The sequence below is a fragment of the Fusarium flagelliforme genome (genome assembly GCF_020744385.1).
Source record: "Fusarium flagelliforme strain FIESC 12 MPI-CAGE-AA-0113 chromosome Unknown B0J16scaffold_9, whole genome shotgun sequence".
Lineage (NCBI taxonomy): Eukaryota > Fungi > Ascomycota > Sordariomycetes > Hypocreales > Nectriaceae > Fusarium > Fusarium flagelliforme.
In genome coordinates, this window is record NW_025763511.1 from 107,240 (window position 1) to 130,046 (window position 22,807).

The following is a 22,807-nucleotide window of genomic DNA, read 5'->3' on the forward strand; positions in this document are numbered from 1 at the left end:
ATATCATATTGAAATATAACTGTTGGCTGCACAACCCTGTCGACATGAGTGAAAAGGGAAGTGGCTGCATATTTTCACCCTTCACAGATAACAAACGATAGGTCGCGGTTGTCCAGACCGCTGCAGTCATCACTGGTTTATGCTGTATGAGGCTCGGAAGATGTCCATTCCGCCGGTGATTGAGGGCTGAGTAGAGCGGGGTAGTAAGACATGCAGGACGAAGATAGGCAACAAGCTCGATTATGAGGCGTCATGGCCTGACCGGACGCCATGTGTCAATAGCGGGGGAGCTGAAGGGTCAAGATAAGCAGCCAATCCGCCCCAGTGTAGACTTTCTTGCGCTCAGGGGTCCTTTTCCCTCAAAGAGGCGGGACAATTTATTTATAGCCCTACTCAAGTATTATTATCAGAAACGCATTGCGTTTCCTGTTTTTAACCAATCACCGTCTAGCATTTTCGCCCCACATATTCCCCCACGGAAACGCATTGCGTTTCTCGAATTGCAGTAATGAAATCAGAAAACCTAAAACACGAAACGCGTCGCGTTTCCGTCGGCTGACCCTTGTCGAATTCAACAGCTTCACCACTTGAGACCTAAACAACAACATTCATTACCATCGTCTACTGGAACTCACGTGTTTATCATCTTCGTATAATATCTACTCCGTCTCCGCCATTCCATGCTGTTATTGTGTTTATACATGCTTAGTCATAATGGCCTGCTCCTCTATTCATAGGCAATATAGCTATTCTACTTTATTACCGACAAAGCTGCAGAAGCTTGAAAGGGTTAGCCTTTATCACAATTTGCCGGAAGCAGCTATTAAATGTAACAGATGCGGTTTTGCTATTCTTTTGATCTTAGGTTCTGGGTCCGACTACAAAATTATTCGGGCCAATACGCCTTCCCTCACTTATATGGTATGGTTTAGTGTAACAATCCTCTGTCGCTGCAAATAAGTTGGAAGCGGCTTGATTGGCTCAATTTTAAGATCGAAGAGAACATTCTGCATGATGACCTTATGTACAAGGAGATGATCAAATTCAACCACGCCTACATGCCTGCCGTTTCTCCGGAAAAGACAGAAGCTACAAATAGCCTTAGTTTAGATCATCTCGCTCACGTTCGTAACATTGCTCCAGTGTCATTTAGCCCGTTTCGAAATCATGGCTTTGCCATGTAGTGGGTGTCAGGGCCACTGAAGGGATGATAACAGGGTTTATTCCTTCTCCGAGGAAAGAGCAAACAGCGTTAGATTATGGCCGTTTTCGGTTATGATACAGACTCTGTCAAAAACCCTAAAACGGCTTGCTTGACCGGCTGCAGCCACAAAAGCCCCTTAGCACAGACTGACCATAAATGGCTCGATGGCGGGCAGCTGACCTCGCAGCGATGGGAACACAGGAACATCGGGCGTTCAGTGGCACTTGCGACAGACTGACAAGTGCAGGCGAGCAAACTCAAAAGCGGCTCGGTGAGTCACTTAGTGATGCGAGAGGATAATTGCGGCATGGAAGTGAGGGGAGCCAAATGGGCAATCATTGGCTGTCGTATGTTTTAAATTTACGGTAGCTATTATGGCGCCCGAAATGCTAATTGTCGGCAAACGTTCATTTTAGTCGTCGCGCGGCGTATGTCTTGCTGGCGGCACTAAACTCCCCATACAAATTTTATCGCCGGCTGAAACTTAATGCGTTTGCTGATAATTCTTGAGTTTGGGTTCCACCATAACTCCGCGAACCCTAAAAGCGTACACGGACGAAAAGAATGCATTACGATGCAATTCTGGGGAAATCGGAGGGATGTCTATCGTGCACGGACTAGAACATATATATTACGTCGCAATATTCGCAGCAATCATCATAGTAGGTGTGCCAATCACAACAGTTAAAGTTACTTTGAAATAGCAGGGGGAAAAAAAGGGAGTGTAAACAATATCTTTTTCAGCTCTGGTTTGAAGTCACATGGCCCATTTGCTATGACAAGACCTAAGCCATTAGCTATTTTTATCGAGACTGATTACCTAGTGCTACAGTCCAAAATCAATTGTTGTACAATTGATTTATTTTACCCCACTTTACAGGGGGTTAACTTGAATTTTGATAAGGGGTAGACTTGAATTTTGGAAAAATGGTCCAGCGCTGGGATAGAGCAGAACCCAACAGGGGGTTGACATTGATTTCTAATTGGTGCTTGGCTACACGCTCATGCAAGACAACACTTTAACAGCAGCGCGTCAAGTTCTGGCTCCAATTCATTAGCATCCATCGCAATAAATGTGACATCTAGCCAGCAACTATTCTTGGCTGTCTACAGCAACTATTCTTGGCTGTCTACAGCAGCGATTCGTCAGACCATGGCACTCGAGCCTTTGACCAAGATCGGCCCTTCTAACCCTGTATACCCGTTTATACTTCTTTCTCAATATCGGATTATTGTTTATCAGATATGTCAATACGCATGCTTGGCTAGCGAAGTTACCACCCGTCTTGCCAAAAAGCACCATAGAATCGACCCAGGGACCTGGCGCAGACTAGTGGAATTCATCGACGTATTACCAAATGTGCTTCGAACGCGGGCCAAACTACCTCAATTACAATATCCACTACCAACAAACGAACCCATTCCTTATCTCGCCCCACCTAAGCTTGATATCCTTAAATGCCGACACTGTGGTTTTAGTATTCGCCAGGTTCAGACGATGCAGGAGCTTCATGAGTGGGTCAATCCCAGAAGCAAAGGAAGACCATCTATAGGACATCAGGCGGCCGAACTTCTGCCATGGATAGAAGGTGTTGCATGCCAACGATTCTTCCCTTCCCGAGAAGGCATTAAATGGTTTAAGGTCAACATACAGACAAAAATAAAGGCAGAGAGGCCGAAGGCAAAGACAAGTGCCAAGGAACCGCAAGGAACACCCAATATTCTTACATCCGAGGCATCCACCCATCTACCACAAGTTATAGATCGGGAAGCCAGGTATCGAGAAGCTTTGAGTCAACCCCCGACGACTATCAATGACATAGGGACCGACACATTTGCCGCTACAAGCTTGTGGCTAGACCGAACACAATGGCCTTCTATCTACCGAGGGTCCCGACGAGACATTCTGCGCGCGCTGATCAGACTACCCAATTGCCATTCCCTTGACACAGACTACACTTTAGGACAGGGCAATTCGGAAGGGGCGCCGAATCTTGTTAGCCTACGAGAGGACGAGCAGAAGATCTCATGCATCGTGAGAGCACTTGACTCGGTGATAGACCGTTGTGAGGATACGGTTCGCGGCACTAGTCACAATATTCTCTGCTGGCTACTCAGCTCGAGGCTGCAGAGTCGCCGGGAGCTTGCTTTCAATCTTGTGGCAGAGACGAGTAGCGAGGTTAGATATCGAAGGACTCAGAAACAATTCTTGGCTTTTATCCTACGAATATACCGAATGTCGGATGACTCTCGACAAGGAATGACGAATGTGAAGATAAAGCCCGAGATCGCCACCCAGTTAGATCGGATTTGGGAGCACAACATTTAGAACCATCTCGACGTGTCGAAAGGAACTTGGCCGGTCATGAGTAGGCAAGGAAGTTCCGTGGTAGGAATATACTCTGATCCTACGGGCGGTCAATCCATTGACGTTCCTCTCAACACTCGAGCTCGTCAGGGACCAGATCGGAAAGAAGGCGTCGAGGATGGCGAGACAGATGATGAGAACGTTGAAGCTTGGGAACCTGAGGACGACGAGGATGATGAGGACGACCGGAGCGACTACGATGATTCCGGTGGATACACAGCTAGAACTCATCAAGATCTGTTCTAAGGCGTATCAAAGGACTCTACTGCTTACGAAATCGATCACTTCCTTCAACTTTTGTTCCAACTTTGTATCACACTCAGTACCGAAAGTTTTCTCGGCGGGCAGCCAAGCTCCACACTGCTTTTCCAAGTTAGGTCGGAAGCCAAGTGAGAAGAGTAAGGCAGTCAAGGCTTCACTCTGACGGATCCTTTCGGATGGAGGCAACAGCTGTTCCTTCGGCTATGTACAGGAGAGACGGTCGTCCGTATGCGTACTTTTGGACCGCTAGGAACCGCATGAATATGAATGTGCTGACTAGCCTTGCGTCGCTATTCCACCATGGAAATAATCCCAAGCAACTACTCGCTTAAGTCATGAAACGTGTTTTACTCGGGCGGGCTTCACAGAGACACGTATAGGTCTCGCTTTCGTTAAGTCACTGCATTCGTCCCAGCAGTACCCAATGTCGCTAGGCTCCTTGGGCATTCAAAACACCTGCCCTTCTCTCCCTTTCCTTTATACACCCCCATAGAATTTCCCGAACGAAGACGATGAGCGGGATACCTAGAAGCAAGGCGAGTATCACCGCTGACCCTAACACCACAGTGATTGAAACGACCCAGAACGCAGATCTCATCTTCTGCAACCCACTTTCGTCCATTTTGGACACCCACAGATCATCAGTCGGTACTGAGAGTAAGACCTGCATCGCTGACAGATCAAGGGAGACAACGGCAAACAGGAAAAGCAAAGGGATTGTCGCCTTGGATATGTAATCAACCGTCGACCAGTGAGGAATCTCGTAAAACCACGTAGTCATGGTCTGTTCAGGGCGGAATATGCGAACAGCCCAGTTTAATCGCGAGAGGCGTAGTTGTCCATAGTGATACCGTTTCGCAACGCGCTCATCCGCAACGCACCGGAAGTGCATGATGAATTTTGACCATTGAAGCCAGTCCTTCACATCTTCAGGGATCAGGTGAGCCTCTTTTGCCAGCACAAAGTCCAGGCGACTCGGTACAAGCAGGGCATATGACCGCAAAAATCCGACTGCTATCGAGTCGTCAACAGCCAAGGGCCTGGCTTGAGAAGCCTGCTGTGGTGTCTCAGATCTCTCAGGAATCGGGTTCCTTGCTGGGGGCTGTAAGTAAGTTGCCCAAAAGCCATGATTGAGAAGGAAGACCGGGACAGGCTTGATGTAGATCTTGTTCCGGTGCCAGATAAGGTGAAGTCTCGCGTCTTCAGTAGGGATAATATCTCGCCCTTTGACTTTTTGCGTATGGAGCGGATCGATATTCTGGCCCGACTTTCTGGCCACGAGCCAGAGCTTGTCGTAGAGCTCATCTAGGAGTGGAGTCTCTAGGTGATTTGAAAGATGCAAGCGGATATCTTCCGAGAGACTAATGGCGGGATCTCCCGGCACGTGTGTGATGGATCCCGCTTCATCCCCTGGTTTGTGGGGCACACCTTGAGTCGTTGCGTCGTCATGCAGCTTTAACTTGTCCTGATTTGGTGCGCACGATGGCGGAAACGGGACGAAAGGCATTGTGTTGAGTTAAAAGGTCGAGTATTGTATTACGTCGAGTGTCGAGGAGAGGGTTGCAAGGAGCCCAAGGCAAACAGCTGCAGACACAGCCAGCAGAGCGTTGGGGTCCGCGCGGGGACTGATGCCTCAGGCCGCCAACCTTAGGCCCTCCCACGCTCAGCTGCCAACGCCACGTCTGCGGAACTAATGACAATGGCAGTGCACCTGCTGTGCTGTACACGAGGCATCCTCAATTCTGCATCAAACAATGTCAAGCTATCACTTTTCTTGTCCGAACTTGCCTGTTGCCAACGCTTCTTCCCTCTGCCGCGCAGTACCAAGCCGAAATTGACAAGCGCCGGTCTGTACAATACAGCCGACTTTGCGGTGCAAGGTCGCTATGGTCCTTGCTGCAGCGTTTTATCGCCTTGTCCTTCTGCTATCCGTGGCATTGCTCTACGAGCAAGTTACAAGACGAATCCCGTCCCGTCTTGACCCTTATCAAGCCCCGAAGGCGAAACTCGGGCTTGTACCGGTGGGCACGAGTGAAACGCTAGCCCGGGCTGGCGGTGTTGAGTAGGCACACCCTGACATCACGCGTAGATGACAGCGGCTAACCGAGCAGCATCATCTTTGTGCACGGCCTCGGATCCAACCCTGACACAACATGGCGAGCGAAAAGACCACTAGCGACAGCCGACATTCCCAGAAAAGCAGCGGCGGATAGCGAAGAGTTCGTGGACTGGGTTAGCGAATTTCTTCCCAACGATTTGCCTGCTGTGATCCAGCAGAATATTCGCATATTCTATTACAACTATGACTCGTACTGGAAGAGGGATGCGGTGCATACCCGGTTGGCTAATCTTGGGGATGAGCTTTTGGAGCACATCAGGGGGATTCGCAGTTCTGATGCGGTAAGTGTCAGCGATGAGGGAGATTCTAGGAGTATTGCTAACAGCACTGGTCTAAGGAGCGCAGCCGCCACCTTGCCTTCGTGGGGTATAGCTACGGTGGTTTGGTAGTGAAGCAGGTATGCGAACAGCAGACTAAATGAAGCAGCGGACTGATCATCACGACAGGCGCTAGTTCGGGCCCAAGCGAGCCGCGACCTCAGCCACGTTAGCGAGCAGACCAGGGCTATCTTATTTCTGGGAACTCCACATCGTGGATCCAGTTTCGGCACATGGGGTTGGCTGGCGGCGTACGCTTTTTGGCTCCTTAAGCCGAACCTAGACATCCTAGGCAGCCTAGAGTACGATTCAACTTCGCTGCTTGATCTGCACAGGGCTTTTACAGGGACGACGCGAGACACATGGCGCATATATAACTTTTTCGAGCAGCGACCGACGCAGATCTTCCGTTTGTGGTTGATTCAGTGGCAGCAACTGGTAAGTAGGGCTGTAGCCTAGAAAGAGGGTCTTTACTTCGATCTGGCAGCGCTGACAGCAAGTAGTGTGTTCGTGAGCCGTCAGCGACATACGATGGACCCAATATCCGTAACATTGGCGTCCCTGTTGATCATTCAGGATTGAACAAATTTGGATCTAGGAGTGATAGCTACCAGGCGATCCTGTCGAAGCTTATCGAGGCAACAGTATCTTTGCCTGACTTACGGAAACAACACTACGCTGTCCCCTTCGGGAGAGTCCATACTTACACGGAGCGGGCCGAGCTATCAAGGAAGTTGGAAGAAAAGCTACGGATACGACACAAGAAAGCACACGTTCCACATGCTGTCGCTCTTTTTGGGCTGGGAGGCTCTGGAAAGTCCCAGCTTGCGCTTGACTACACCGAGAAGCACAGGGATGAATACGACTCGATTCTCTGGATCGACGCGACAAACGAGGGGACAGCGCGTCTCAGCTTCAGACGATGTGCCGCAGTGCTCGGGCTTCCGGAGGAGCGCGCCAGGGACCAAGGGTCGGTCGTCACAGACACGGTGGTTCATACGGTGCTGCAATGGCTTCATGACAGGGCCAAGGCAGATAGCCGATGGTTGGTTATCATCGACAATGCTGATGATGTTAGCTGGGGACTTCAAAGAATCATGCCAAAAGGAGAGAGTGGAAGCATCCTCATCACGAGCCAAGATGAGCAGAGCACGTGGCTGGTGCCGGGAGGGTGCGAAAAAATTCAGGTCGGTGCTATGTCGCCAGCCGAGTCATCAGCGCTTCTTCTGCAACACCTACAGATGGATGCCCAGTCAGCCACTGAGGCCACGCAGCGCCGCTGCGAAGAAGTAGCGGACAAGCTAGGACATCTGGCGCTTGCCGTTGAGCTGGCAGGCGCCTACATCGGCAACGACGCCATGCCTGCGCAAGCCCTGTTGCGGTATATTGAGGACTACGATGAGCACCGTGATGAGCTCCTGCGGATGGAACACTTCCACGGGCTGCTGCCGACGCAGAAGACGATTTGGACGGCTTGGCAGACAACGCTGGACAAGATCACCACAAAGCACGGGGATTTGCAGGCCGAACTGCTGCTCATGGTTCTTGCACAGTTCCGAGGTACAATCATTCAAGATGAGATGCTCCGTCTAGCCTCTCTCGGCATGTCAGCCGTTGACGCTGAAACCGCCGACCAGTCAGAAGACCGAATGCCTAGTGAGCTCCAGCGATTCTTCCTTCTCAAAAGGGGAAAGTGGGACAGCTTTTACTACCGGCAAGCACGCGATATCTTGGTCCGGTATAGCTTGTTGCAGCAGGTGGAAGGTGAGTGGACCGGAGTGACGATGCATAACTTAGTGCGGTGGCGGGCGAGGCAAAACAACACGGGTGGACGGTGGCAATCGTGGTACATAACGATTGTAGTGGCTGCATGCCGTCAACTGATAGCAGAGCAAAAGCCGGACTTCCGGCGACACCTAGTTATGCATCTCCCGGGAAGTAGGGAAGTGTATAGGGATGGAGCGAGGACTTTAAGCCAACGAGAGTGGCTGGTAGGGCCAATACTGGGGCAGCTGTATCACGATGAGGGACTTTGGAAGGATGCGGAGTCACTGTTTGTGCAGGTGATGGAGACGTTCAAGACAAAGCTTGGAGCGGACCATCCAGAATCGCTGAAAGCCATGGGGAACCTTGCGTCAACATATAGGAACCAGGGCCGATGGGCGGATGCAGAGTCGCTTGAGGTACAGGTGATGGAGACAAGGAAGACGAAGCTTGGAGCGGACCATCCAGAAACGCTGAGAATCATGGCGAACCTAGCGTCAACATACAGGAACCAGGGCCGATGGGCGGATGCAGAGTCGCTTGAGGTACAGGTGATGGAGATGTCCAAGACGAAGCTTGGAGCGGACCATCCAGACACGCTGAGAATCATGGCGAACCTTCATTACCTGAGGACATGCCCCGCATCGGTCAGCAACCGACAAATTATTTTTAATACGAAATGATTAATGTATCCGTAGTTTCCTAGGGCAGCTAGGGTATGTCACGCTACGGTCCCTGCTCAAACGTTGTAGACTAGTCCCATGATCCAGAACACGCTGGATGAGGACAGGGATGTAGGTCCTCTGCCTGCAGGAACCAGTTCTCTCTCACACATGTGATGGCAGATAAAGTTTAACAGGCATAGCAGCAGATTATTCAATATACATCTAATTAAACAATAGAGTTGATACTATAGATGCCTAAGAAATTAAGGGGGATGTCGGAAACTTCCGTTGTTTGTAACTTCGCTCCACTGCTGACTACCCTAGACTTTGACCACAGCATCTTCGTGACAAAGCACAGCAATATTCTCACACTATGTCAACGGACCCTATTCTTATACGTCGGTAATTCGCATCACCATCGTCATTATGGCACCGGAGCGTCAGAAAGCCAAGGGTACTCCAAAAATACGGATGAAGCCTAAGAATCATGTGGGAAGGGGCGTGTCTTCTTCCAGACGCAGACATCAAAATGCTAGCGCTTACATGAAATCGATTCAACAGACTCAATGGATGATGGCATGATATACGCAGCTGCCGCCGACGGCAACGCGTTGCTTAACGACCACTTACCAAACATCAATTCTTTACCCACTCAGACTGGACACTAAATGTAGTATAAAACTTATCACCATTATATAAATACATGCATTATAGCTGTGACGGTTGGGTTTTCCAAGGGATAAACTAGTCCGTTCTGAGTTTATGTTGGCAGAGTCGTAGGGCGTAGTACTGAGCAAAGCGAAGTGTCACGTCTCTTAATAGTGAATAAGGCGGGTTAGGCGTATTCAGGTAAAGATATTTTATTGATAGTTGTCGAGCTAAGTGTACTAACTAATGCTAAGTGAATGTATATATACTTGAGTGATTGTAGGTGATCAGTGAGGTTATCTTGGGATCAGTGCTGATCGTAAAGGCTTGGCACTGATCGTTATCGAGTGATCTGATAACATGATTGGTGAAAAATGTGGGACCGTGTGCAGGGTGACTAATCTACTTGTTGGATCGTAACAATAGCCTTTACTATCGTATACTGACTGACTCAAACTAGACACTGAGTATGATGTAAAACTTATCAGCATAATATAAAACTACGTAGTAAGACCTTAAGACTTGCCTTACTCATATTTCCATAAGTTCTTTTAACTGGTTGTTAGTATATTCGTCTTGGAAGTTGCTGACCTCGTCGTCGACCCCCGAGTATTACAGCCAATTAGAATCTAGTGGACACATGGGGTATCGATTCAGCCAATTACTGAACTTTGCGGGCAAAATCTACCCCTTTTCGGATATATGGGGCCTTTATGTAGCCAATCATTGAATTTCGCGGGCAAAATTCGTCCAGTTTTAGCTAGTGCAGAAATACCCCTCCAAGATCTTGTACAGGGTATGAGACTGTGCCCGGCTTGCTTAGTCATTTGATTCGGTTGACCGGACGATGACAAAACATAAACGTCAATCAAAAAAACAACAAGGCGTTCCCCAGTACTAACCATCAACGACAAGCGCGTCAAAATGCAACTTGCAGACATCAACAGTTGGCTACATGGAATAAAAAAAAGTCCCAACGACGCAAGCGACAATTTGGCCATTTTTTCGGCTTGTGACGGTCAACAACAGCCTGATCAGTATCTTCCTCCATCCCCTCCTGATTCTCGGAATAAGATAAGGAAACTAGCCATGGAAGACAATGGCGAACCAGCGTCTAAGAGACATAAGGGACAGCCTGATTCTGACAGAACACCCCGAGCTCCACGAAGTCGACAAGTTAAAGGTTTCCCACAGGCAACAGGCTCTCCGGGTTTTGCCTTGCTGCCCGATTCAACATCGCAATCAACGCAATCACAAGCATCAGGACGATCATCACCTTCAAAACAACTTGCAACCCTTGAAATTGATCCAAAAGGAATTATACCACGTTCTTTTACGATGAGTGATTCGCGATTGCCACCTAACCTTGGCCAGATACTTGAGGATCTCCAAGATCTCAAAGACAGCGCCTTTGGAATAATCTCAAGTGATTGGCAAGAAAACATCACGAATCGAGCAAAAACGGAGCCCCAGATGGGTAGGATACGGCCATACATGTTTGCTCCAGCAGCCGATCGCGACAAATTTGGACCAACGCCTTCCCTCGACGATGTCCTCATCTTAACCGACGAGGCCAGAAGTTGTCATGATAGAAAGCAAAACGAAGCTGGATGGAACATGATGGTGCATTACCCTTTGTTGTTCAAAGCTGTCTACGGTTCACGGAAGCAAAGCCAGCTATTGGGAGTCGCACCTTGCACAACGGCAAAGATCATGCAAGAATATCTACCATCAGCATCGCAAGCCAAGATGGTTGACTTTTGCATCTACCTAGACCCTAAGAGCGATGCAATGGCGATAGAGAACGCCCGAAGCATCCTTCCCTGCGGATATATCAACCACACCGACTTTTATACACTGCGCGATCAGCCAATCGCTCTCAGCATCGAGACCAAGGCTGTGACGAGTACATCAGCGGGTTCGGCCGAGTTGCAAATAGGAACGTGGCAGTCTGCCCAATGGCGGTTCTTGGAAGATCTAGTGTCGCGGAATGGTGGCTCCTTGGATGGCCTGTCGTTCTTACCAGCCATTATTGTTCAGGGACACCAATGGAGTTTTGCTGCGACGACAAGAGAAGGACAAAGAACAGTCTTGTGGCTTCCTTTCCAGTTTGGATCCACAGAGAATGTATTAGGTGTATATAAGACGGTATTGGGGTTGCAGAAGATATGCCGCTGGGTTGATGGTGTGTTTTGGCCATGGTATAGGAAGAATGCGCTGGGTATACTTGAAGTTGGTGGATAAGTATCATGCGTGTAAAATTTGATGATAAACATTTGGGATTCTGGAGTTTCAGCGCCTAATGTACTAAGGACTGCTTGCAATCTAGTAAATTATACATCTTCCGTCCGTGCGTTGACCCCATGTTTCGATGATTCTACGTGCCGTATTGTGCCTAACGGTCGGGCCATTTGTAACGTACTCTTTGGGATTTCGCGGTCAAGTTTATGGCCGCTTTCGCAATTTGTTTCATTGTTTCGTCGCGTACTTCGCGGATCAGGGCTTGCATCACTACCCCAACGTTACCGGACAAATTCTCCATCCCCTTCGTGGTGAGCTTTCGCGGCCGATCTGATTTGCGCGTGCTGGAATCCCGAGGACCGGCGTCCTCGGAGGTCACGATGATACTATCTGCAACCGTGTCCATCGCGCCGTTCCGCGTCGCGTCGGACCCCGCTTGACTCTCCAACAGGTTACCACGGCGACGTTAACAAAGATTGTAAAGATTGTAAAGATTGTCGGGTTGTGATTAAGTAGACTATCAAGCTTGGTGCTTGACTACGTAAGCAGGATGCAATTGGCGGTTTGTGTTGTGAGACCGACCATCAGCAACCGAATAGTACAACAAATCAAAAATAAAGGAAATAACTTTTAAATTCCATCCTGAGTTTATCTCTTTTCCCACTTTTTTTTTCATTTCAAACTCCCATCGTGACAGCTGAATGAATGCTTTGCCGTGGTTTGGGCGCCAGATGCTATCTTATCTTTCGGGCTATGATTGATCCAGCCGCGACCCCGCCTTTTTGGCACAAGCTCAAGGACTGTTGATGTCAGACTACCTTATTATTTTGACCTTTATCTTTCTCTAAATGCCCAAGAGTTGAGCTCAGTGCTAATTATTCGCGAAGCTACTGTCGATAACTCATACTGACCGGCTACGCAAGAGAAATATTGCCTGGTTTCTACCCATCATTGAAACACAATACGTCCGTGTCTCGCGATCTCCTCAACGTCACCGAAAATTGTTCATGTTGATGTTCTTGATCAGGCTGCAGCAGAAAGATCTCGATCCAATGCCTGCGAATAATAGTCAATACGACCTCTAAGATCGGTTGCTTAAGCTTGAGTGATCAAGTTGCACAACATAAAACATTTCCGACCACGCAATATATTGTTTGAGTACTTTGTTATTCTACCGCTCTGATACAGACGTCAATCAAAGAATGGAGCGCGTATCTAAGAAGGCGTAAGTCTACGACAAAAGAATAACGAAGACTGTACTGACTAGTATCAATAGCATTGCGACATCAAAACCATTCACATTTCTGATCGGCGCTGATCAAACAGAATATACTATTCACTCCGCTCTTGTTGCGCACCAGTCGCCAGTTCTCTCGGCGATGGTAAATGGATTGTTCCGAGAATCATTAGAATACTCTGTCAAGTGGGATGATATAGAAGAGATAGTCTTTAACAGTTTCTGGCAATTCGTTTATACAGGAGACTACGACAATCCAGAGCCGTTCCCGCCCACGGCGGTGACCCTCAAGGAGGAAGAACCAAAACCAGACGATTCTGATCAGCCCCCTGCAGTGCCCACTTTGGATGAATCTGCTGAAGATGCGCCAATTGAGGAAGTACTTGCCGAAGCCGATGAGCCTGCTGCGGAACCAGATGCTGTTCCAGAAGCGCCTCCTGACGACATTTCCTTTCCTCCTGCAGCAAAAGAAAAGAAGACGGAGACAGCAGCTGCCCGTAAAATATCACTATGGATAGATTTTCTCTTTTCTTGGGATTACCCTAGGCAGCCTTTCGACTTCGACGTTACATTACGAGATTGTGCAAACCCATTGGTGCACCATGCTAAGGTCTATACATTAGCTGACCGTTACGCGGTTACAAGACTCATAGAGATATCTTGCACAAAGCTTCACCAAAGTTTAACGGTTCTTCCTATAAGTAAAGAGGCTAATAATGATGTGGTAGAGCTGGTGCGCTATGCTTTCGAAGAACTGGTGCCGGATCGCCTAAGGGACATAGTCGTACACTATATTACTTGCGTTGTTGAGCATATGTGGAAGATTGAGGAATTTCAAGAGCTGGTAGGAAACCATGGTTCTTTATCGAAAGCTCTTATAGGTACTATGCTGCTTAGACTTGACTGAAATCTTTCATATAGCAATGTTGGGGCTCGGGATGACCGGCCGTTCAAAAAACAGAATTTCCAGAGAACGGCACAGAAGTGATACCGGGATTAAAACAGATTTTTCGTAGGTCGTTGAGACCAGTCCCATACTTTTTACTACTTTGCGGCATGCGTTATGAGAGTTTGAAATATTCATCTGATTGACATAAGGAAGTCTTGGCTCAGAAAAAAACCCAAACAGAAAAAGCGCGGATCCACTACAAAGCCTTGGCTCAGAGCAAAATTGAAAGCGGAATGGTGCAGTCCCGCTTAAAATGTCTTGGCTCGGAAATATTCAAGAAAGGAATAGCTTGGTTACTCCGTATCTTATCGGCTTGCGAAGAGGCGATAGCAATGTAACGGAGCCATGATAGCCATAAATGATACATCGATTCATCGATTCATCACTTTATTAATTGAAGCGACCAGCTCAACAACAACCGATTCTGCTACCCTTCTGTACCAATGCTGAACTAAAACGTGTCGCATTATTCAGTTTTCGTTCGTGCCAACCTAGACTACTCTTGATTTTTACCGATGTTCTTCCGAAAAATCACCCCTAGATTCTATACTTTCTGTCCGTGCGTATTAATACAACAAGTTCGACGAAAACAACCTGCTGTTTACTCGTTGGCGGCCAGAAGCAAAATTGCAGTCTACACTATTGATGACTTCGGGTAAGGCAAAGGCTGTAGAGCCACATGATAAGTCAACGACGAATGAAAAGAGCGTGATGGTAAAAAAGGGACAGCATAAAAAGAGGGAAAAGCGAAAGAGTTCGAATTCAATCATTAACAAAGAGGAAAAACTAAATTCTGAAAGGTTACGGGAAGGTGACGTTCGTATGGAGCAGCTAGTCAAAACAGCAACGGCGAAAGCCAAGGGGATGAAAAAAGAAATGCAAATGCAGGGATAAAAATTGTGTCTTTAGGGTAGGACAAGAAGTGAGAGGACTGTTCGTACAATCCACAATAACGAAAATCAGTGAAACAAGATTCCTACGGTCGTGTATTTCGATGAAATACAACAAATCTGACCCGTGCACGCCGTGAGAGGAAACTTTACAAACTCTGATATCGCAGTCTTGCAGCTGAAAGCAAGGATAAGACAAGGCTGTAAACAGCCCAGACAGTTCATAACGCTATTGTAACGCAATTTTCATAATTGAGCCAGCTGTGGCGGTATGGTGTAGATATTCACAATCGATATCGCCAGATCAATAGGGAATCTTTTTAGTTCGTTGCTTCTCTATTGACGTTGTCTCGCGCCAGTGCTTATAAAGATTGATTTTGGCAGTTTGCGACTGATTACAACTCAGAAAATCTCATTAAGCAAAAACATTTACATTCTGGCAAAAACGAGACGTCTTGCCATTGGCCAGAACAGCTATGGAAGACTCAAGACCACGACAAACCAAGATCATAATTCATCGTATAGCTGTGTCTGCTCTTCAAATGATTCCACAGTGCTTCATCGGAATCAAAACTGCGATGATCCTTTAGCTCAGTGCCGCAGTCAAAGCAGTACCAGTAATGCCCATGTGCATCGATTTGTCCGAGGCGCCCATGACGCCTGATAAATCCAACGTGTTTCGCCCTCAGATGTTCAATCGCTTGCCCCGTGTCAGCAATTTCTTTGCCATGCTCATAGCATGTTAATACAGGCCGCTTGCTGAATATCGTCAGTACTGATGGTCCTGTTATCATGTTGTGATACGTAGCGAATACTTTCTCATCGTAAATGAGCTTTTGCCTTTATAGGCTGCCGTGGCAAATAGTTATTTTGCACACGATGGCCAACTTTCAGTGTAAGTCAAGTGACCCAGGGAGGAAGGGTGATTACGAGCTCTGGAAAATCATTTGATGGCATTTGCGTGGGGGGGGGGGGTTTGGTCCTAGAAATACTATACATGATAGAAACATAGCTCAAACTATAAATTGTTTAGTCTCATTCACCTTCAACATGCAGTCCGCTTGGAGGCCTACCATATCCCATAGTGATTAATAAACATCGGCATAACCAATGCCTGCCCGCAGAATTAAGGCTGCTTATTGGTACCCGGAGTTGCAATGGCGTTGTTGACAACATAAGCAAGCGGGCCATCTCTGTCATGATGACGTGGTTTCCAACACAGAACCAGACTTTTAATATAACAAATCAAATGCAACCCTCTCTGATGCCGGCGGCAGTGATATCCTCCGGTAAGCTACAGCACATATAACACTACTGTATTATATCTACAGACTAACTGATAACAATGAGTTCAGCTGCCGAAATTTGCTACGCTCAGAATTACCCGTAGCAACTCTTGAAATCTCTACCGTCCTCCTCTAGGTGAGTATTGTAGGTACAGAGTCTGGGAATGTTACTGTAGCTGTATCTTGAGGTACTAGTTCGATGAGGTTAAATTACTTTGTAGTGTTCTCGACTAGTACAAGCGGGTCAGCACGATGCGTTTCCATGGCAGTTATCTGAACCGTTGTCTCATCTTTTGTACCATATAAGAGGTTTTATCAGTGCGCTTGGTCGACGGATCTGTAGCTAAATGGTCTAGAATATCGCCTCGTGAAAGAATAACGTAGCCAAGCCCATAAAGGATGATTTACTGCCAAAAAGCCGGCTTTTTATCCACTTCGTTAGGTAAAGTTTAGTACATGTCTTGTTAACCTTTCACATCGAAATATTAATATCCAGGTTTTGGGCAGACAAATATCGTTGACGTAGTGCAGCGTCATGGTATGCGGGGTACTCTAGACCAGTAGTAATTACAGTATTACTCGTAAACAGCTCCTTCTCACAATAACGACAAGATATTGAAAATCAGTATGGAGAATCCAACAAGCACCAAGCCGAACACAGTTGTTGAAATCGCTCCAGATGGCGATCTTGTTCTTATCGTTGGGCCAGAAGAGACAAAACTCCGTGTTCGTTCCATATTGTTGATGGCCGCCTCGAAACCATTCTCCGTTATGTTGGGACCAGACTGGAAAGAAGGTCATACTATGCGTAATCAAGATGGGCCATTTGAGTTACCGCTGCCTGATGATAACGCTACTGCCCTGAAAATTGTCTGTTCCATCATACACTATCAGAACGAGAAAGTACCTCAGACCCTTGCCGCCAGCGACGTCCTCGCAGTGGCTGTGGTCGCAGACAAGTATCTTTGCATGAATGCCCTGAAATTTGCAAGCGAAACCTGGCTTCGAACCTTCGGAAGTGAACCTCACAATCTGATGCTTCTAACTGCCTCGGCATATCTCTTCCGTAATGCGCAAGCATTCAGTGAGATCACTAGAGCACTGGTACTTGACTACAATGGTTCTTATCTTACCCTCCGCACCGACGAAGTTGAATCTATTATGCCATGGAGGATATTCTGCAAGTCCTCCAAGACTTGTCTGCCATATAGCTGACTAACGAATCAACAGGCTTGCTAGAAGAACAGAGAGGGTTCGCAAGACTGGAAGTATCAGAGATTCTCGTAGCAGGAGGTGGGGCCAGTTCGTGTTGCCACAAGTGTGGATGGACAAGCAAATATGCGTATGCGTATATGAAGTTGTTAGAAACGAAGGACCTTTGGCCAGGAGCTTTATCTCGTATCACTGTCTCCGAAGCACTAGAGAAAGCGGAAAGGATGCCAGATCCGGTTCCTGAAGAGCGAAGTACTGAGTGCCAGTATTCGTACAAGCATGAACCCCCGACATACAGGGAACACCGCCATTGGAAACTGGATAGCCTCAACAAAAAGATTGGACTCTGCCTGCGCTGTATTCGTCTGGAGAGAACAGATTCTAACTGTAGCAATCCTTCACATAACCGCTAACACAAATTGATAAAGTCTCTACCTGACGGGTTAAAACATAAGTCCAAATAGTATTGACTAGACTGTTATTCTTGGTTATTTCTAGCAGCGAGCCTATAACCGTAGTAGGCGCTTAGTAAGTATCATTACGAGGCAATTTGACTTAAATCACCTGATAAGTTGGGTTATCTCGCTCGAATTTTGGACCCAAATCGTTTGGAACGAAGCCAAGTTGCTGATTGACTGACAACAACCCCAGCCCCACCCTCCATGACCTTTGATCAGTGTATATATATATATATATATATCAGTAATGTGTATAGGGCGAGGGTTGAGGCTGCGTCGTGGATGTTGAACAAGACATTGAAAAAATTCCGGTAAATCAACCACGTCAACGTACGAAACAAAAAGTAGATCAATCGATAGCTTGTAACGTAATGAGCTCGCTCGAACTACTCTACATAACTTTATTTAAACATACAAGAGGCCTACTGTACTAATGTTGAACTAAAACGCGTCGCATTGTTCACTTTTTGTCCGTGCCAACCTAGACTACTCTTGATTTTTACCGATGTTCTTCCGAAAAATCACTCCTACCAGTAGGCAAATTCGACTTGGTGTTTAAGGCAACCAGCACACTTTTAGGCTAAATAAAACTACTATCTCTTTTTTAGTGTTCGAAGTAGCATTCCAAGTCAAGTTTTATTCAGTTTCGATCAATATTGTCGTCGTGGCATGTCATCCAATATTGCGAAGATTGGACTCTCGATCAAGCGTTATATTTCCTATTATGGAGTAGTGCATTTCATCAGTCAGTTTAGTCATGCCAATGCCCAACCTAACAGTAACTTGGAAACCTACCGGAGTGAGTAAGCGAGCCGTTCAGCTTAAGCTACACTTAAGAAGGAAGTGTTTAAAAGCTTATATAAAGTTGTATCGGTTACACCTAACCGTCAGGCCACAGGCCACAAGATCGGGCTATAATCACTATGTGAGCGATTACAATGGTGCTTACAGCTGCCTATGGAGCCTTATAGCGCTGTTACGGTGACCAATCGTAACAGTCAAATTATTATTCTAACCCACATCGCATCCCCACCAATTCCACATAATCACTCCACGCCCCACAGATACATGTACCTTCTTGGAGATATACCTACGCCTGTTTTTCTCCGCTTATTGGTATAAGACTTTTCATGTTGAAAGAGTGTGTTTTGTCAAACTAATTAGCTGTCATGGAAGAAGACATCACTTCCAGTCGAGAGGGCTCAAGAGGCTGCGCCTGTAACTTTAAGCTTTACTGAACAACAGGGATCTCAATAATTGAGTACCAGTACACCAAGTCCTGAAGGCCTGGTATTGCGGTTGGATACTAGAGAAAGGCATCCATGATCCCTTTCACCCATTCATCGTACTGGGGTGGATTTTTGATATTCCATAGGCCCCAAAATAACTTCTCATGTGTTCCATGCGGTAGTTTCTTGAGAAGGTTCTTCACAGCAGGCGAGGGTGGATGTCGGTTCACCTGCAGATTCCAAGTTTTGTACTGCGGGCTCTCGCTGACGACCGATCCAGCGTCGATGCGAAAGTCCCCTCGAGGATCCCGCCATACTTCACCTATTTTCTCGCGTGTGAGCTTTTGTTGGAATTTCTGCCAAATGGATTGTCCATTCTTATTGATGATGTCCTCCATTATCTTCTTCGGGATACGGATTTCTCGGTCTAGCTCTGGAGGACTTTCATCGGCAGAACTTTCGTCGTCACTTGGTGGCTCATCTGGGCCATCTGGCCCACCAGGGCCCCCAGTACCCGGTGTAGACTGGGAGCTAGGGAAAGCAGATGCCTGTTGGGAAGAGCCTTGAGGATTGTGAGGCGAGCGGAAAAACTGGGAGAGTGGAAGATATGTCAACACCAGGAAGCTCTCTGCAATCGAAGTGGAATGAAGGGATTCTGAGAACCTACTACATAATACACCGTCCCACCCACGATAGAGATGCCGGCAATACCCGCAATAACAATAACCGGCTTTGATTTGAGCTTTGAGTTGACCTTTGGCACAGTTTGACCAATAGTGTTTTTCAAAAAGGTCCAATAGCCTGCGAGACCTGCAGCGGCTCCATTTATGACATTTTTAGTTGTCGAACTATCAGAAGAGTTCCTACCCGAAGGATCATTCGCTGCAGGCTGGGGATCGACGATAGTCACTGCTGGGGCTTCACGTTGAATGCGCTTCAGTTCTTCGATTGGGAACTCATTCGGCCGAAAGGGAACTGCATATTTGAGAACATCTTGAATGCCCTCGGGCTTGCTCAGCTCGATAAGACCTATACTCCCTGCCACCGTTAGGCACACCTGTGGGAGGGGTAGAAATGTCTGCATAATGAATTTGAAGACTTGACCTCTGTTCTTATTCCGATGTCTTTCAAAGGGAGGCTGAGTGAAAGCGGGTGCATAGAAAAGGCCTAAGTTAGATACGAGGTCAAGTTAGGCTTGTCGCGAGGTAATATGCCTGACACATTTTCCCTCATGTGATGTTGCGTTCTGAAAACTCAAAATCCCTCACTGATGCGCTGCCTGAATACGAGAAAAGGCTGTACTACCACCTACTTTGGCTATGATCTCTTTCATAGGTCGCTAGTGCGTTGTGCATTGAAATACACAGTAAGCAAACATGCGTCTTTGCTATTATCTCACTGGCTATAGGATTGAGGCCCGTACTGAGTAATCATTGGTAATACCCATCCTCAACCCCTCTTTCGCCACGCAGAATAAAGAAAAAGCTCCACCAAAAACTAGGAACTAACGAATAGGACATGCGAGTCATGCTCTCCCCAGGCTTGGGCCCTTAGGGGTCTTACTCGAATGCCCATTAAGGCTCTGACGTCTACATGGAGCCTAACTCAAATTCCAAACAAGTTGGCGCGCCATACAAAATGAAACCGCGCTATTGACAACAGGGGGGTAATAAAGATGGCTTAAATAGTTAATATTAACCCCATCTTAACCTTAGGTTTAAGATGTAACCTTAAATGAAGCTTCCTGCAGGTTAAGATTGAAGATATATACTGTCTGTATTATTCTACAATCTAAACACAACTTAGATCATACTATGCTTCTAGTATAATGCAACAGCTTTATATTACAGAAAATATAGCTAGAGCGTTTCTTATGCCGGTATTTAGTGCATTAAAGATCGTATGAGTACTGCTCTAATATAACATCGCCAAACCCGGGCTCTCTTTAATTGGCTCTCACGAATTCTACTTCGTAACCAGGATTCTTAATACCGACCACTCTTGTATCCTCAAGATCAAAGATAAACTCATCAACCGCTCCGCCAGATCCAACATTCATCCAGGAGAAGGTATTATCAAACAGACCGCCTTTACCACCCTCCACAGCAGCACGAACGGGAGGTGGCCTAGGGAGTCCAGAAACCTGACGGAATGCTACCGAAACGTTACCCTTGGTATTGTAGAGTGCGGACAGAGAGCGGGAGTTGGAATAGAGGCCCGTTGGGTATAGACGCGCCGAGGTGAAATTGGCCAGTTGGTCTTCACCTTTGAGGAAGAAAGCCGTCAAGTTCAATCCAGGCTCGCCTTTGGTAACCTCGATCGTGATGTTGCTACTCTCAGAACCCTCAACGACAAAAGTGCCGGTGAGGTTATTCTCGGCGCTCTCCGCCGCAGCGAACTCGGCAGCCGTAATGAAGGTCTCGCCGACGGTGTCACGGAGCGGCCAGCGAGCCTGGGTAGCGGTGTCGCCGGCAAGCATTAGCGAAAAGCCAATTCCATGGTCTGGTGAAAGGGCAAGAATACTGGTGTAGTCCCCATTGCCGCCTGCCTTAATGTATATATCGGAGATACGGGTCCGGTTAGAGCCTGGTCCTCTGGGAAGAGTAAGACGCGTGATTTCCCAAGGTGCACCAACGAGTTCAACCAGAACACCAGTGCTACTGCGAGGCTTCATCCACTCTCGAGTGGTATAAGACAAGAGTAATTCAGAGTTTAGAATCGAGAGCCCGGCGAGTCGAAGGTCCTTTGCAGATGAATAGATGCCACCAGATCTACTCCATATCAGCTGCATCCTTGACAGATGAAAACGAAGACTTACCCAGCAACGACGGGAATATCGAGACCCCACGAGCCAATCCCCGTCCGGTTCACGGCATTGACGTCTGTGCCGCTTGGAACCGTTGCAGAAGAAGAGTTCATCCCGAGTGGCTCAAAGATGACGTCCCTCACTGCGTCCCTGTACTCCTGTCCGGTAAGACGCTCAAGGATCAGTGTGAGGACACCATAACCGGCATCAGAGTACAGGGCGTTACGATTCGAGGCGATAGTTGGGTATTGCTGATCACGCATATAGTTGAGAAATTCTGGACTTCATGAATAAAAGCTCGATCAGATTTGGGGACCTTACTTACCTCTGCGATCGTCTCCAGTGGTGTCTGGGTTCGTTAGAAAGTAACCTAATGACAAAGTCAGTATAAGCTACGCTATTTCCGAGAATACAAGCCACTGACCACCGGTACCTCCAGAGCCAGCTTGGTGTGCAGCAAGTGCTCCTACGGTGATCTCACTCCAATCGATCCTCTCGATGGGGTTGTTGGATGAGTTACCCAAAAGCTCTGGGAGAAAAATAGTGACAGGATGGCTCAAGACTTCCATCCCCGCCTTAGCAATGATGGCATAGACAGTAAACAACTTGGTCACACTGCCTATCCTGAAGATTGTTTCCTCGCTCAGCTCTCCTTTGGTAAGGGTATCCTTGTAACCTTCGCCGACGTGATAGTAGCTGTAGAGCGAATCATTGGTTGCTGCTGAGAAAACATCAACGGCGAAAATGAGGTCTGTCTTGTTCAAGTCGCCGACTTCAAAAAGCTCTTCAATAAGTAACGGAAACTTGTCTTTAGCTTCCTCAAGATAGCTTCCCTTAGAGATATCAAAGTTAGAAAGAAAAGAGGGGCCGATGAGAGGAACGTCGTCTGAAGCGATAATACTAGCAGTTGCAGAGCTAGCGATCAAAACCATACGGGCCAAGCATGATTGAGGGTGCATCGTGCCAAAATATAATAAATCTCAATAACTAGTAAGAATCGATGTATTTTGAATTACTTTACGAGGATTCCAGGAACACACCTTAAATTCTTAAATACATCTGTCCACAACATTGCTGCGCATCTCCATTAAGTAAGTACGTTGACATCATAGCTTGGTTTAAGGCAGAGGGCGGCACATTAATACTAGAAATG

At 47.2% G+C, this 22,807-nt stretch overlaps 8 protein-coding genes across 8 annotated transcripts; 5 read left to right on the forward strand and 3 right to left on the reverse strand.

Annotated features, from left to right (window-relative positions):
* Positions 1-2,702: 2,702 nt before the first annotated feature.
* On the forward strand, positions 2,703-3,383 carry B0J16DRAFT_351424 (uncharacterized protein; the record flags this gene model as incomplete). Its single annotated transcript, XM_046129186.1, has 1 exon — positions 2,703-3,383. A coding segment is annotated over one exon (681 nt), but the record flags the coding sequence as incomplete, so codon positions are not given.
* A 454-nt stretch (positions 3,384-3,837) lies between these two features.
* Positions 3,838-5,384, reverse strand: B0J16DRAFT_351425 (uncharacterized protein). Its single transcript, XM_046129187.1, has one exon. It carries the CDS (start codon positions 5,338-5,340, stop codon positions 4,264-4,266), a length of 1,077 nt encoding a protein of 358 aa, XP_045977340.1. The 5' UTR covers positions 5,341-5,384; the 3' UTR covers positions 3,838-4,263.
* Positions 5,385-5,558: 174 nt separating this feature from the next.
* B0J16DRAFT_351427 (uncharacterized protein) lies at positions 5,559-8,970 on the forward strand. Its single transcript, XM_046129188.1, has 5 exons — positions 5,559-5,895; positions 5,945-6,233; positions 6,290-6,349; positions 6,399-6,707; positions 6,773-8,970. Exons 1-5 carry the CDS (start codon positions 5,720-5,722, stop codon positions 8,714-8,716), a joined length of 2,778 nt encoding a protein of 925 aa, XP_045977341.1. The 5' UTR covers positions 5,559-5,719; the 3' UTR covers positions 8,717-8,970.
* Positions 8,971-10,196: 1,226 nt separating this feature from the next.
* On the forward strand, positions 10,197-11,675 carry B0J16DRAFT_351428 (uncharacterized protein). Its single transcript, XM_046129189.1, has one exon. The coding sequence runs from the start codon at positions 10,271-10,273 to the stop codon at positions 11,588-11,590; it is 1,320 nt and encodes a 439-aa protein (XP_045977342.1). The 5' UTR covers positions 10,197-10,270; the 3' UTR covers positions 11,591-11,675.
* A 716-nt stretch (positions 11,676-12,391) lies between these two features.
* B0J16DRAFT_419312 (uncharacterized protein) lies at positions 12,392-13,892 on the forward strand. Its single transcript, XM_046133822.1, has 2 exons — positions 12,392-12,812; positions 12,864-13,892. The coding sequence occupies exons 1-2, from the start codon at positions 12,790-12,792 to the stop codon at positions 13,729-13,731; spliced, it is 891 nt and encodes a 296-aa protein (XP_045977343.1). The 5' UTR covers positions 12,392-12,789; the 3' UTR covers positions 13,732-13,892.
* Positions 13,893-16,576: 2,684 nt separating this feature from the next.
* Positions 16,577-17,574, forward strand: B0J16DRAFT_359093 (uncharacterized protein; the record flags this gene model as incomplete). The annotated part of the gene is made up of 2 exons (XM_046129625.1): positions 16,577-17,147; positions 17,180-17,574. 2 exons carry the CDS (start codon positions 16,577-16,579, stop codon positions 17,572-17,574), a joined length of 966 nt encoding a protein of 321 aa, XP_045977344.1.
* Positions 17,575-18,764: 1,190 nt separating this feature from the next.
* B0J16DRAFT_419313 (uncharacterized protein) lies at positions 18,765-20,103 on the reverse strand. Its single transcript, XM_046133823.1, has 2 exons — positions 19,516-20,103; positions 18,765-19,438 (listed from the first exon to the last, which is right to left on the reverse strand). Exons 1-2 carry the CDS (start codon positions 19,930-19,932, stop codon positions 18,926-18,928), a joined length of 930 nt encoding a protein of 309 aa, XP_045977345.1. The 5' UTR covers positions 19,933-20,103; the 3' UTR covers positions 18,765-18,925.
* Positions 20,104-20,760: 657 nt separating this feature from the next.
* B0J16DRAFT_312380 (beta-lactamase/transpeptidase-like protein) lies at positions 20,761-22,591 on the reverse strand. The gene is made up of 4 exons (XM_046125044.1): positions 22,079-22,591; positions 21,980-22,024; positions 21,667-21,931; positions 20,761-21,619 (listed from the first exon to the last, which is right to left on the reverse strand). Exons 1-4 carry the CDS (start codon positions 22,584-22,586, stop codon positions 20,794-20,796), a joined length of 1,644 nt encoding a protein of 547 aa, XP_045977346.1. The 5' UTR covers positions 22,587-22,591; the 3' UTR covers positions 20,761-20,793.
* Positions 22,592-22,807: the final 216 nt, after the last annotated feature.